The sequence below is a fragment of the Nannospalax galili genome, unplaced genomic scaffold (genome assembly GCF_000622305.1).
Source record: "Nannospalax galili isolate Female #2095 unplaced genomic scaffold, S.galili_v1.0 scaffold14, whole genome shotgun sequence".
NCBI lineage: Eukaryota > Metazoa > Chordata > Mammalia > Rodentia > Spalacidae > Nannospalax > Nannospalax galili.
Window position 1 is genome coordinate 5,279,908 of NW_008336953.1, and position 16,476 is coordinate 5,296,383.

General features: G+C 41.1%; 1 protein-coding gene across 1 annotated transcript in view; it reads left to right on the forward strand.

Moving 5' to 3' along the window:
- Myo3a (myosin IIIA) overlaps positions 1-16,476 on the forward strand; it is a 256,799-nt gene that overhangs the window by 205,765 nt on the left and 34,558 nt on the right. The window contains exons 28-29 of the mRNA XM_008831744.1: positions 2,608-3,493; positions 5,203-5,347. Of these exons, the coding sequence (XP_008829966.1) occupies positions 2,608-3,493; positions 5,203-5,347 (1,031 nt within the window). The remainder of the gene's footprint in view (positions 1-2,607; positions 3,494-5,202; positions 5,348-16,476) is intronic.

Genomic DNA, 16,476 nt, shown 5'->3' on the forward strand with positions numbered 1-16,476 from the left:
TCCCAGAAATAGTCATTCCCATAATAGATAGCTACAGATCTAGATCTGGATGTGGATATGGATGATGCAGATACAGATATGTAGATATAAAACCTAGTGAGTCCATGTAGTGTTGCTCATATGTACATGTGTTTAGGGTTGATCACTTGGGACTGGATAACCTATCAAGGATCTCATCCCTAGAGAAAACTGATTCTCCCTCTCTCAGCAGGAGAGGGATTGCCTGTAGGTCTTCATCTAGAGATGAGACCTTATGCAGTTTTCCCCATCCACATTGGCATGTCAACTGGTTCTGTCATTATGCAGGTCTTGTATAGACATGCATAATGTTGAAATTTCATGAGTGCAGCTTCCCTGTCATGTCTGGAAGACACAGCGATCCAGCAGCAGGTGTCCTGGTCCTCTGGCTCCTACAGTCTCTCCACGGTCCTCTGCTGCAAAGTTTCCTGAGCCTTAGGTGTCAGAGCTGCATTGTAGCTGTACCAGTTGGGGCTGGGCATCCCACAGTCGCTTACTCTCTGCAGTTTAACCAGTTGTGGATCTCTTTAATGGACTCTGTCTGCTGCAAAATGTTAGGTCACAAGCAGGATCCTAAGAGGGTGACACAGAGGACACAGAGGCCAATGCCTCTGTGATGGAAGTATCTACCAGGAAACAGAAACTCAAACTTAACATTTCTCAGAAACTTTTTGACACAAGGGCTTTTATTTATCAGGAAACCATAGTTTCCTTGTTCATCCCTAATGACCCAACCACCACAGGCAGGAAAACATCTTATACCTATAAACCGGCCTACTTACATCAACCATAGATCACCCCCCATACCCCATCATGCTTGCCCCTGATCCCCTGTTCTACCCTAATATGGAAAATTCTTCTAGGGTAAAGGGACCTGTCCCTTGGGTCTCCAATAAACCTATAAAACCCATTTTCCTGCCCCCACTAAGCTGCTGTTCTCTGCTTCTGTAAGACAGTCGGGCAGTTTGCCCCATAAACTGTTTTCTATTCAAGGAGTGGTCTTGGTAGGTGGTTTTGCCACACTCACACAAAAGGCATCTTTTTTAATGAGGGGTGAGAGCTACATTTATCTGTGAATGTAAGGATAAGTATTTAGAATACAGTTAGAAATTATATTGGTTTAGGGAAATGGCAGTAGTAGGTTCTCTTCTAGGTTAAAGTACAAGGCATGAATTCCCTCCAGTTGAGCAGCCCTTAAGTCCCATTAGACAGCTATTGGTTATCTCCAAGACAAAAGTGCCATATGACATCATTGGGATTATCTTGCTGGATCCATCCTTGTTGTGGTTCACAGGTTTTACAGCTGCTGGGTAGGACTGCTGATTGCGTTTCTCCCTTGGCAGCTTGGATAACACCTTCTGACACTGTAAGAGCTGGAAGAGGTTTCCAGGTCAGTTCCAGCTCTATTCCTCCAAGTCCTGTGACCAAAGGGCATCGTCAGCAATTGAGTCTAATCTTCAAGTTTTTGGAAGCAACCAAAGGCAATGGCAATAGTCTATATTATTTTTAGGAGTCTCTTGAATATCCCCACCCCACCAACAACAACTCAAAACAAAACAAGGTTTTCCAAACCCAGCACTGGGGTTTTTGTTGGGCAGTCTACGACTTGTATAGGAAGCATTGTCACCCTGTGGTATAACATTTAAGTATATATACATTTTGACTATACATAAATTTTAAATAAGCTTATAAAGTAATATGTTCCTCTATGGCTTTTCAAACACACAGTGTTATTTACCTCTCCTTTCTCCCTCCCATCTGAATTATCATTCCTCCCCCTTCTTGTTAGTCAACCCTCCTCGTTTTCTCCTTTCCCCCTTCACAGCCCTTGTATCCTATTATCCCTCTCTCTAGAACTGTTTTGAAATTTTAAAATTCATTAGCATATATGAAAGAATGCATGAAAACTGGTGGGGTCAGCTATGAGGAGGTAGAGATGGGGGGGTTAATATGATCAAGATGTATGAAATGCCAAAAAAGTCCATTAAAATTCATTCTTTGAGAATCCCATACATGTATTCAAGGTATTTTGATCACACCAGGCTTTCTATTCCCTCCCCTTCTCTTCCCAGATCACCTCTCATTCCTGCCCTTACCCCACGACCTCCACATCTCCCTCCCAACTTCATGTCACCTTTTCATAACTCCAATCAGTGCTGTCCTTATGTGCGTGGATGTAGGTCATCCACTGGAGCATAAGCAACCCAACAGGGAACACTTCTCTGTTCCAGCAGCCTTCACTTCCAAACTCCCCAGCTGGAGATGGGCCTTCATGAGCTCCCCCCCCCCATCTATGCTGGATTTTTGACTGGCTTGATCATGTGTAGAATTTTGGTGCCTCGTCTAAGAAAACTACAGTTCTTCTCATGCCCATCTGTTTCTCTCAGTTGAAACTGATTTTCTTATTTGAATAGCCATCCCAGTTGTCAGTAAAAAGAACATTTTAGAAACACTTGATTAATGAGACTTGATTTTTATTGTGAGGCTTGTTTGTTCTTTTTGACTTTCTTCACAAAGTGATGTTGCATGTAGCAAGTAACAAAAGTAATAAGCTCTAGTTTAGCGTCATCTCATATATGTTTTACACAGGGAGTCTTTTGTGAAGAAACAGACAGAAAATGCAGTGTTTGCTAATGAATCCAACATTTCATCTCCAAACAATAAAGGGAGCCCATCCATAGGGAAGACTTCCACAGCTTTGAATAAAGCCACTAATGGTGTTGAGAGCAACAACAGGTGTCAAACTCAGAAGAAAGTGAGTAATGTGTACAGAGAAGAGCCTCATCAAGAACTGTTCATTGTAGGAGACCCTTGGGAAGAAGTGAGCTCCATGCAGAAGTATACACAGGACCTGGAAGAAAGCAGGAAGACAGGGAAACATGAGAAAGGGGACCCTGTGATCCAGAGCTACTATCAGTGGTACACAGAACAAAGGAACTGTGAAGAATCAAAAGCAACATGTCTAGAAGGGAAGGAAATATGGGAAATGCCCAGCTGCCCAGGACTGTGGATAGCTGAGAAGGAGCTTTACTGGAGGAAAACTTTGGAACCTTGTCTTAGCCATAGGCCAGTTTATCAAAATACAACTAGCAAAGAAAAAGAAAAGAAGTCCTCTGTGGTTACCCAGAATACAGAGATGTGCAATCAGGAGAGAGGTCATCACCTGCCCGGGGTGGCAGAGGAGAAGCACACTGGGTCAGGGATTCAGGCCCAGGAAGAGGAGAAGGCTGCTGTGTTCACTCAGAGAAAATACCAAGGTTTCAATCAAAGACAGCAATTGAGGAAGGACAGACTACTGCCTTCCTTTAAGAATCAAAAGATTATTGTGTCGCCAACAGAAGTAGCAAGAAACACTCACCATGTCTATTCCTGTCCCACAAAACATAAGGAAACCCAACACATCAAGATGGATGACAGAGACTCAAAAGCAACTTCAGAAAAAGAAGCATGTGATTTGGCAATTTTTTCAAAACAGGTATGTAAATAATTCATTTACTAATAAAAATCTCTGCTACCTACCCAATAACTAAATTACATAAGTAGTAAATAACTAGGAAATTGTTTCATTTGTGTTTGTGAGACATTTTAAATAAATTTTCTTAAGGACCATGCTATTCAAATAGCTTCATACATTTATGCCAATAAACTATGACAAAAATGAAGCACGGTGAGCTAGAAGCCTGGTGCTGCCAGGACTCTACACATTAGTTTATGTTTCTTGCTAAATGCTTCAGTTGGCTATTATAAATCATATATATGATATCATTTGTTATTGCTTAAAAAGTTTAAGTTTTTTAATAGCCTAAAGCATGTGCTTTCTGCCTTCCTCAAATTTCAGTTTGCTTGGCATAATTAGGTGTCAAAGTGAGGCACGTGTTTGATGAACATGAAAGTCTCATGACAATAAAGGATGACTAAAGAAAAAGCACACACACACACACCTTTTGGAGAGTATAGGTATGTCTCTGGGACTTCTTGAAGGGAACATAGGAAGGAGTGGGCTTTAGATCATCCCATGGGTATCCATCACCTTAAAAAGCACAAGCCAAGGATGGACCATAGGAGTCAGCACCTGCTAATGCCACTTCCTGCTCTCTTTCTAAGTGTTTGACCTTAAGAAAATTACTTTCTGTGTCAGCATTTTTCCTTCAACCTGTGTAAAATGAAAGATGCTAACTAGATGACCTCTGAAATACAGGAATTACCAGAGTGGTCAGTGGTGTGGTAAATAATGGAAGTCCTACAATGGGGTAGTCAGAGCAGGGCTATCTAATGTCTCTGAGCCGTTAAACTGAGTTTTGTCCCTTTTGGGAGCTGAGCCCTGAGAAAGCAAAATATCTTCCTTGATCTCTGCCTTAATGCTAGTGGTTTGGCCCAAACATCTCTGCCCTTTAGCTGTCAATGGAGATGTGCTATGGATTAGCTTCCCCAGACCCTTGCTGCACCATTTTTAAATCTCACATGCATGCAGCTCTTTTCTCTGTTGCATAAATTTGCTCACTGAAGGTCAAACCAGGGATTGGAAACCCAAGGTTGATATGCAACTGAAATGCTGAAGACACCTAAATTTACCAGTTCATCATGCAGAGCTGGTTAGTAACACCATAGATGTGGATTCAACACTCCCACACGCATAAAGCTAGAGGCGGAAAATCATGAACCCCATACTCACCCTATCAAGAGAGCCAGGTTGATGGGGACAAAATGTGGAGGAGATGGATGGTAGGGGTGGGAGGGTGGGAGTGGGGGAGAGAGTCGAGGTGGAACCCATCAGAAAGTGGCTTACAGTCAGGTCAAGAAGACTCAGAGATCTAGGAAGACTCAATACAGCCAAAGGTCAGCAGGGGCCTCTTCAGATAGAAGCAGAGAGACCGTCACAGCAACACAGTAAGTATAGAAATCAGATTTTAAAAGCCTCAGGAAAGGCTTAAAAAAAACTTGACCAGGACTGATGCTCCCTGTAGCACCTCAGGTTTGTAGTTGCTAACGAAAAATGTGAAGGAACAAGTGTCTAAAGCCACAGGTTATGTAAAACCTCACTAGACCCCGGGACAGGGTAGATCTTGGAGAAGAACTGGAACAGTCCCAAGCAGTACCAATAAGGACTGACCTCCCTCCAGTATACCTGTGGAGCCCTCGGAACTCTTGTCTCTGATTTAATCTGACCTATGGCCTTCTTTTTAGATATCCAAGTTATCTGAAGAATATTTCATTCTACAGAAAAAATTGAATGAAATGATTTTGTCCCAGCAACTGAAGCCACTTTATCTCGGAGTCTGTCCTTATAAGCCAATTAACAGGCGGGTTTCTTCTCAGCAACACCTCTCAGGTAAAATCAGTAGAGCTAGAGCTGCCCACAGGGCACCACATGCCAGAGCCTTTCTTAGCCTCTTGCCTGTATTCTGTGACAAACCTAAAGTGACTGGTCTGTCTCAGGAAAGGGAAAGCTTTGTTTTGTTCCATTTCTTATAAACAGACGCTTATATTTCCAGAATGTTCTAGCCACCTCTTCCATCTCCAACATTATTCTCCTGGGGTTTTTCCACTGTGTTTCCTCCCTTTCATTCAATGTCACCTAAACCTGGCCTATGACACCAGAAGAGAAGCTCAGAGCAGAGCTCTAGGATGCAGGATTACAAGAGAAAGCAAACACATGAAATACCCCTATTTCTTGGATCAGCATCTGCATCCTGGAATATAGTGTGGAGCCTGCTCATCTCTGTTCAGATAGGCAGACCCAGATGCACAGGAAATGTCAGTGTTGTATTTTCTCTTTTCCTTTTACTTTCTTTGTGCTTATTGACTGTATGTAGCACTGTGGAATAGAACAACTTCATACAAGTATGTATTGTGTGCTGAACATATTTCTCCACAGTCCCCACCCCACCCCCATCTCATCACTGCCTCCTCCTGCTAGTCCCCTTTTGTACCCTAGACAGTTTCATTTATACTTTTATGTCATATATACACCATGTGATTTTATATGTTTATATGAAATCTAGGAACCAAAAATAAGAGAAAGCATATACTATTGGTCTTTCTGAGACTGGTTTAATTCTCTTAATGTAATTATCTCCAGCTACTTCCATTTTCCTGTGGATGATATGACTTCATTCTTTATGAATGAAAAAATTCCATTGTGTTTATGTACCACATTTTCTTTATCCACTCCTCTGCTGTTGGACACAGAGTTTGGGTCCATAACTTAGCTGTTGTGAATAGTGCTTCGTGATATGCAGTAGCTCTGTGATACACTGACTTAGAGTCCTTTAGGTAAATACCCAGAAGCTGGGTTCTATAATAGATCTAGTTTGGACTTTTTGAGAGACCTTCATACTGATTTACATAGTAGCTGGACTATACATGCTTATCAGCAATATATAAGGGTTCCCATTTGTCTACACCCTCACCAGCATCATCTCTAGTCACACTCTGCCCCATCTCAGGATTTATCTGCCCTCATTTCCCTAGGAATATGCAAAGGCCCTAGGGTCTTCCAGGATCAGGCATAGCACATACCAGTCATTTGTCCACAAAGTTGCTGTCTGGACACCTATGATATGATCCCTGCTGACCTGTACAACCCCCACAGTGGCAGCAGCAGGATTGGGAACCAGAGGATGTGAAGTCTCAACCTTGCTCACCCATGCTACAGGAAGCCTCTTCCCCACAGCCTCCCCAGGGGCTGCACTGAAAGTCTCAGGAGTCCCAACCCACTGGGCTCTACTGACTGCAAGATTCTTCTGGAAGAATCTGCTTTCATTTTTCTTCACTTTCTCCAAAGCCCTTGCTCTCTAGTCTACATTTCTGTAATGCGTGGCTCCAGGCAAAGATCAGAAAAGTCACTGACCTCATGTAACTTCTGATTTTTTCCTTGCCAAAGAAATCTCTGAAGTAAGAAATTCTAAAGTGAGGGTGCTGTTTGCTTGGCCTTCGGGAAAGGGACAGTATCTCCAAGTTCCTATGAGTTGCCATTCCACTTTGTTTAAAGTCAAGTTTGTGGTAAAGCTTAACAAAAACAGCTGTGTACACAGTGGCTCTCAGATACTCCTGCTCTCCTGCTTTCTGGCCTTGGCCAGAACATCTTACTATAAGAAGAATGAAATTCAACAAGTCAAAGCCTAGTAGGTTGGTAGCTACTCAGGACCTGTGCCTGAAGGCCAGGGAGGGCAAGTGGCAGTAGATTGCCTCAAGGTTGCATATGTGGTATGTTGGGCAGTAGGATTCAGGTGATGTGGGAACTCAAGGGAAGGGGCCCCTGGGTTAGTACCTCATGCCAGTCCACTGCACAGAAGGAAAGGTGGAGGTAGAAGACAGAGTCCTGGAGCAGGATAGAGGCAGCTGATGTGCTTGTCTAGCATCCTCCTTTGCTCTTCTAGGGAAGGTTGGTGGACCTGAAAAAGCAGAATGGGATCGAAAATCACAATTGTTCACTTTATTCGTCAATCTGCCAGTGTTTGTTTTAGATTTATTTTTATTTGTTTGTGTGTGTGTGTGTGTGTGTGTGTGTGTGAATGTATGCAATGTATATGCAGATGCCCAAAAAGGCCAGAAAAGGGCATCAGATCCCCTGGAGCTTTAGTTAAAGATGGTTGTGTGCTGCCTAACGTGGGTGTTGGGAACCAAACTCAGGTCCTCTGGAAGAACAGGAAATGTTCTTAATCACTAAGCTGTCTCTCCAGCCCCTGGACCTAAGAATATCAGAAAATGATTGTAACTCAGAAACTTTTTTAAGCCTCAGTTTGGAGGCTTTTATTCCTTATACATGTAGGGAGAACATGTATTTTATAACATTGCTTTAAAGCTAAATTGGGAAACGTAGTTGTTTTACACACACAATAGGAGCTAAGAAGGTGCCCAAGGAAGAGCTAAAAGAGGCCGGAAACAGGGATCTGAGTAGACTTGACAGCACAGAACCCAGGAGTAAGAAAGGATATTGGGAGAAGCCTTTGATACCACAGACAAGAGATAAATGAGACTCAGCAGACACTGGTAACTGGGTACAGAGTAAATGGATTAATGCCAGAAAGCTGCTGGTGTGCCATCCTCACCCCCAATTTTGATGTGACTTCAGTCAGCAGAAGGGAAGATCAGAAACATAAAATAATGAAGTTTACTCAGCTAGTAAGACAATTGAAAGCAACTAAGTTGAGGAGGATTTGTTTAAAAATAATACTAGAGAGCTAGGGAGATAGTTCCATGGGTAAAATGCTTGCTGTGCAACATGAGGCCTGGAGTCAGGATCCCCAGCACCCTGTTCAAAGGTTGGGTTGGTGTGGCAGCCTGCCTGTAATCCAAGTACTCAGGAGGCTGAGAAGGATGCCCAGGGCTAGCTGGCTAGGTTAACTAGCCAAATTGGCGAGCTTTATGTTCAGCATGAGATTCCGCCTCAGTCCAGAGGTGAAGAGTGATCAAGGAAGACACCTGAGGTTGATATATGGCCTCCACATGCCAGACACACATACACACACACACACACACACACACACACACACACCACATATTTTAAATGCTAGAAAATAGAAATATACACTAAGAAATAGGGCTTAAATCTAGTTTAACAAAAATTAACTTATATTTTACAAATCTGAATTACTGCGATGATGAAAATGTAATCTTGTTTATGGACAACTTCACTTTTAAAGATAACTCTTTTGCCTAGCGTGAACAGGATTTGATAGCTTGAAGAACATTACGAATGGCTAGCAAGAAGGCAAGAAGGCTGCTTGGGTCTAAGGTTGGTTGGTAGATTGCAAACCATCTGATGTTTAGTTGCATAGAAAAAGATCAAGTCTAGGGTTCTAACGGGATCAGCCAGGCATAACAAGACATGGAGTTCCATGAAGAGCTGCAGTTGGCGTGGGTTGGGAGCGTGCTACATGGAAGAGTCACATGAATGCAGATAGCCACACAGTTCCTGAATCCATGGAAGAGATGAGGTGGTGCAGGAAGTGGGAAGAGAATAGGCCAGGGAGAAGCTGCTTCATGATAGACCAAGAAGTGAGAGAGGAAGAGACCTGCATCCCAGTGTCTCTTTCCAGGTTTAATTCCAATGACCTAGCCTCTTCTGAGTAGGCTCTGCCCCTTAAAGGTCCCACTTTAAGGGAGGGAAGGAATGGAACTCAGACCTGGACAAGCCAGGCAGAGGAAGCAACAAAGAGGGGTGATCAGAGAAGAGGAGAACGACCAGGGAGCCTAGAACACCAGAGACATTGGAAAGAGGATACTGTGCAGAGTGCTTTGCAGAACACAGCAAGCAAAGAACTGTAAAATATCCATCGAATTTCCTGTTCAGTTGCAGTTACTTCCTGGATTCCCCAAATGTCATTTAAATATTTAAAAAGGCATAGATGGAAAGAAGATGCAGCAGATTAATCATGGAGTCATTGCAGAGAACTTTGTCCTTGGTATTTATGAATGAAATCTATATTCATATATTGTTGCTTTGTTTGGATTTTCCTGGAACTGGCTAGGTAATCTTTTTATTTTGAAATGTTTTATTGAATGTTTTTGAAATTTTTTTATTGAATCTGTGAATTTCATATAATACATCTTGATCATATTTAGACCCCCCCACCCTTATCTGCACCCCTTCATAGCCATTCAAACAAATTTTGTGCATTCTGTTGCACATGTTAGGGCCTATCAAGCCAAGTTTGTGTCCCAAAATGTACTTTGGTGTGAGCCCATCCACTGCAGCCTGGTCTACCTATCTACCATGACTCCCTTAAAGAAAACCAACTCTCCGTCTCCCGTATTCATCAGTTGCCAATAGTTCCTCAACTAAGGTTAGGGCTTCTTACCCACTTCCCCAGTTCTACGTTGAACTTTTGTCTGGTGTGAGCGTGCATGGGTCTTGTACATGCTGTCACCATAGCTGAAATTCATGTGAGCAAATTCCCAATTGCCTGGAAAACTCTTTCCTTGTGATCATCCACCACCCTTGTCTCTTACAAGGAGAGACAAGTCTTTCCGCCCCTTCTTCTGCAATGGTCCCTGAGCCCTGGATGACAGAGGTTTCCTATGGGTGTCTTCCCCAGGGACAAGCACTCTGGTCTCCTATTCTCTGCACTTTAGCCAGTTGAGGATTTCTAGGTTAGCCACCATCTGTTGGATGAGGAAGCTTTGCTTGTGAGAGTTGAGAGATGCATTAAATATTCTTTCTGTTTCCTGTTCCACTATGTTCCCTGAGCTTTAGGTATAGAGGCTGCATTGTAGATGTGTCATTTAGGGCTGGACATCTTAAAGACACTTATTCTCTTCATTTGATCAATTGTGGAACACTATAATAATCTGCATCTGTTGAAAAAAGAAGCTTTTTAAGTGAGTGTCTATAAGTATAAAGATACATGTTTAAAATACAGTAAGAAATTACATTGAACTAGGAATGTGCCAAAAATAGGTTTTTCTCTAGGATCTATGACCTTTCCAGCCATCTGTATTTGATTATGTTTACAGTGCCTTACGAGTTGCCTTCTATTGAGCAGGCCTTGAGTTCAATTAGACAGTTGATTGCCCCCAAGGTAAGAGTGCTACGACTGCACTAACAGAGAAAGTTTGCTGTCTTTGTGTTTGAGGCTTTATAGCTGGGTAGGGCCATTGACTGGTTTTCTCCCTTGGCAGCTTGTATAGTATCCTCCAAAAGGTGGAAAAAAAGCTACTCTCCAGGTCATGAAAGCTACTCTCCAGGTCAGTTCCAGCTCCATTGCTCCAAGTCCTGTCTGAAGTATGTCATATCTTCAACAATAGAGTCTTATATTCACATTCTAGGAGGAAATCAAGGGCTATGGCAATAGCCTGTGTCATTTGGGGAGTTTCTTGGACTCCCCTGACCAAAAGTTTGAAGAGAGGTTTCACCTGTCTGGCACTGTGCTTTTCTGTTACATGGCCTTCAGGACTATACATGCACTTCTGTATATATCTATGTGTGTATTTTTCAGTAGGCTTTTGAACTAATACATTTCCCTCTGGTTTTTCACACCACCTATATATTATTTATCTCCCCCCACCCAATATAACCCTCCTTTCTCTGTCCCCAGTTAAAGTATTCCCATTTCCCCCTTGATAACACCTGTCTCCTACTATTTCCCTCTCCCGGGCTCCTTCTCATTTACCTCCATGGTTCCTTTCCATTTCCCTAGCACCTTCTACTCATGTCTAAGGATTTGGAACTAAGACCCACAAATTAAACAGAATATACACAACTGTTTTTCTGAGTCTGTATTACTTCACTTAGTATATCAGTTTCTAGTTCCATCCATTTACCTACAAATTCCATAATTTTGTCTTTCTTTACCACTGAGTAGAACTCCACTGTGGAAATGTACCAAATTTTCTTCATTCATCATTTGAGGGATATTTAGGTTGTTTCTACTTCTTAGCAATTCTGAAAAGAGCAGCAACAAACATGGCTGTATAAATTCTCTGCAATAGGAGAAGAGTCCTTGGATATATGCCAAGGGGTGGTAAAACCAGATCATATGGTAGATATTTTTAGTTTTTTAAGAGTTCTACACACTGGTGTCCACAGTGGCTGCAGAAGTTTGCAATCCCACCAGCAGAGAATGAGGGTTCCCCTTTCTCCCAAATCCTCCCTAGCATTGTGGTTGTTTCTGAAAGATAGTTTCAGTGTATAGCCCAGACTGTCCCCCAACTTACTTTGTAGTCCAGGCTGGCCTTGAACTTATGGCAGCCCTCCTGCCTTATCCTCCTGTGTGCTGAAATTACAGGCAGGTACCACCACATCTGGTTCATATATTCATATGGCTTAAGGATCTGTGGGGGGTTTTTTTCAGAAAAAAAATAACAACCACATTTACTAATTAGCTTATAAACATTATTTGCAAAATATAGTTTAAAAAAACTAAAACTGAACTCACAAGTTGAGTCAGGTGTTTAATCAATATGAATTCCCTGCACTGAACCTGGGTCCATTTCGCCTCAAGATAGACAAACCTCATCCTAAATTTTAGGTTCTAATTTCCATTACAGAGCCGCATTATGTTTATCTTCTCACCACATTTAAACCAAGAATTCCCACTCTTTACTTCTCAGTCTTGCAATTCTAGTGACTGTCCCCCAATTATCTTCACACACCTCATCAGCAGTTCAGACTTCACAAAGGCATTCAGGTGCACACTTGGCAGAAAGATGATCAGGACTGCAATCTGCATTTACTTACCCTCAAAGCTGTTTCATCTAGAGACTGTCAACCTTTCTCCAACAGGGTTGCTTCACGCACAATAGGCTTATTTATTCATCACACAGTAGACATTCAACAGCTGTTTGTTAATTGGCTGGAACGTTGCTTAATTTCCTCTAAACACTGAAGAATAACGATGTGGCCATCCGATAAGGCTTTGCAAGTTTTCCTTTATCAAAACAAATAATTCATACTTAAATGTTTGCTCATTTTCCTAGGTTGTTTTTTTTCTAAGCTCCTCTGGTCAGAAAAGAAAGTCTTATACAGATATTCTGTTCTCTTAGTTAGTTAGACCAGCCATACACATATACACTTCATTTAAGGAAAAAGCTTTCCTACAGGGGCATTCATCTATGAAGGAAGGCTTCGGGCAGATGGCTGATATGCTCTGAAACCTATGGACACAGGTCATTCCTTCTGTGCTATCCTTCCTGGAAAACCCTGCACCTCTGAGAAAAAACTCATTTGGTAAAACAAAATCGAGCTCACTTTCAAATAACTCCATCATTAAAATAGCCTATGAGTCACTCAAACTTGATTGTCTCATGCCTCAAAAGTCTGCAGGCATCTTTTTGCTCATTTTCAGAATTCAGCAGGCCTTGGCTAGGTCATGAAAAATGACCAAAAATGCTTCTCAGTCATACTTCCCAAAGCCCTAGAGAATATGTCAAACATATGAGTATTAAACTTTCCAAAAGAACTTTGACTCTAACTGTATAAGGGGCTCTTTCTGTGAAATATATAGCTTATACAAAAATCTCAGGAAAAATTATATCCAATTGGAGAGTTAGAGGCTAATTATAAAGTTTAAAAATAACAACAGTAAGTAGACTACTTTATGTGTTTGGAAATAATTGTGACTGTGATGGGAGCTGATTACACGTGCCTTTTCATGTGGAATGCAGTATGAGATATGTACAGCTAGAACTTGCCTGTTTGATCACAGGTCCTACTATGATGCTGTATTCATAACTATCCAGTTATGCTACCTTCATTGCATGATTTCTGTTGCTAAAGGTTGAGGGGGTGTTCTTCCTAATTATGTACACCTGGAACTTTGTGTTGGCCATTGTAAAGAGGAAGAGAAGCTTGACTGTGGGACGAATTGATCCTGGTGTCACAGAAGCATGTTCTCGTCCTCCTTTTACAAAGATGCCCTGACTCTCCAACAGGCTTTAATTTTTAATGGGTGCACAATTGACAAGTAAGAATGCTATTGTAATTACAATATTTCATTTCTATAACATTATCGCTAAATTCAAAACCAAGTTATAGAAATCCCTCGCTATGCACACATACAGTTGATCTAATAAGAGAGCTTTTAGACTATGTTCAGAGTAAATGTCAGGGGAGAATAGAAATTTTCCATGTATTTTGAAAGTTTTGTTCATTTAGAGTCGTAAACTATCCTTGACGTATTTGCTACTTTTCTTGTCACTGGGCAGAATACTTGGAAGAACAACTTAAGGGAAAAAGAATTTCCTTTGTCTTACAGTTTCAGGGCACTTGGTATGTCATGGCCCACTCCACTGTTTCTGAGACCTGGCAGAGCAGAGCATCATGGCAGCAAGAGGCTGGGGCAAAGGCTGTCCACTTCATTTGTTTTTTTGCTTCAAAATAGCATCAAAGTAGTCTGAGTTTCACCACTTGTGGAACTTTGTAATAACCTCCGTCCGTTGCACCAAGAAACTTCTTGGATGAGTGCTGAGAGCTCCACTTGTCTGTGAATATACAGATAAATATTCAGAATACAGTAGGAAATGACTTTGGTCTAGGAAAATGCCAGTAATAGATCTCCTCTAGGCTCTATGACATCTCCAACCATGTGTACTTGACTATGTTTATAGTGCGTGTGTGGAATCCCTCCTACTGAACAGGCCTTAAGTCTAACTAGACAGCTGGTGATTACCCCCAAAATGAAAGTGCCACTGTTGCATCAATACAGATAGTTCTGGGCTGGTCATAGTTGCGATTCATAGGTCTTACAGCTGGGTAGGCTCACTGACTGGTTTTCTCCCTTGGCACCTTGCATAGCACCTTCTGATACTATGAGAGCTGGTCCTCATGGAGGAGGCTTCCAGGTTCGTTCCAGCTTAATTCCTCCAAATCCTGTGCCTGAACAATGGTGTGTCTTCAGCAATCGGGTCTTACCTTCCATTTCTGGGAGGCTGTGGAATAGCCCAGCCTGAGATGACACATTTACAACGCAAACTCTACACCTACATCTCAGGAAGCATCATGGAAGGGGAAGCAGAAAGATTGTAAGAGCCAAGGGATGAGACACCTGTTGCTAGTTAGTTAGTGCATTCTACACAGGATAGGGAAGCTACACCGTGAAATCGCCATAGTACGGTAGCCTAAGAAGATCTGCATAATAACAAAATCAGTGAACACATCAAGGCGGAAAGGGAAAATTTCACAGGATCCACCTCAAGATCAAGAGTTGCAATCGATGGATGCTGATGGACAGATAATCAGTTTTTTCCAGGAACTAGCTCCCTGGGAGGTTATTTGATCCCAAGTGAGCAGCCATAAACAAATGTGCAGACAAGCGCCACTAAATGGATTCAGTGCGTTATATGATGGAATTCTTGGGCAGTGGCAGGAGGAAGACATTAGAAGACACGTAGTTGAAGGAAGCAGGTCATGGGAGGGTGTCCTTGGGGACTAGATCCTCCATAAATCAATTGTATAATTCAAAGCCAAAGAATTATACTGAGAGGTCTAACTTCTTAAAATAATGCAAGTAAAATAGCCATACACCAAAAATGAATGAGAAGTAGTTTGATCTATGGTAATAGGAAAATTCAACTCATTGAATATACCATTATTAATCAGGAGAAAAGAAATGAAGAAAGGGGTATAAGATAATTTTTTTCTAAGAAAGAAAAATAGTCAATCACAGGAAAAATGGGAAAGGGAAATAATGACTACAGGACAGAAATGCAATTATCTAGATGAAGCCCAGGTAATACTGCTAAAGATGAAATAATAAATTCCTAATTACCTTCGTTGTTTATTCTTATTTTGTGCATATGAGCATTTGCCTGCATGTACACGCATACGATGCCTGTAGAAACCAGATGAGTGTGTTGGATTTCCTGGAACTGGAACAGACCATTGTTCGCTGCCATGCGGCTGCTAGGAACCAAATTTGAATCCTCTGCAAGAGCAGCCAGTGCTAACTGGGCCATCTCTTAGTCCCAAGTCCTGATTATTTTAAAAGAATCCACAAATAAATAAAAATAATAATAATAAGAGTATACCAACTGTAGTTTAAGAATACTAAAATGTCTGCCTGCTATAGATGCAATCAGTTTCACAAAAAACAGTTTGTGAATGTTAGATGCATCTCAAAGAAGAAATATTAAACATGGTGATAAGTCTGAATTACTTCCCAAAAAGTTTCAAAGAACTTAATATATTTAGACAAAGGCCTTCAGATTTTCACAGAACAAATAATGCCAAACTGTGTGGCAGGTTTGAGAGAATAAAAAAGAAAAAAAGCATGTATTTTATGAAGTTTACATTTTAGAACAAAAAATCTCAAAGCAACGTTTTTTAAAAAGTGAAAGCAATTGATCTCAGTTATAGATTTAAAGGTAAAATTCCTAAAAAATAGTACTAGGTAGTTAGATGCAGCCATATAAAAAAAAAGTACTGTCCAAATAACACATATGAATATAACATCATATCAAAAGGTCAGAAGAAAAAAGTCATATTGATAAATACACCATTTTTAATAAAATCCAGTACTCAGTATTGATAAAATGTAGAACTCTCAGTAAACTAGAAACAAAAGGATATTCTTAAGACATGTGGAGGGTATATTTTCTAAACCAAACACCAACATCATAATTAACTACAAATCAATGGAAACCACTACATTGAAAAACAGAACTAAAACAAATATGCTAGAAACAACAGCTTTAGCTGATGCAGTAACAGGGCAGAGAAGTTTCCAAGGAGTATAACCATCAGAAAGGGAAAATGGGACTGTGGAAGCATTAGGAGACACTACCAGTAAAAAGGGAAAGACGAGATTATCAAAGAATTAGAAGGCAGTGTGAGTTTATCTTAACAATGCAAAGAATGGGTCAGAGTAGTCATTTACACTGGCAACAAAATTCAGGAAGGATATACAGAGATAGATAATAGATTATAGACGATAGATGATAGATAGATAGATAGATAGATAGATAGATAGATAGATAGATAGATAGATACATAGATAGATAGATAGATAGAGATATATA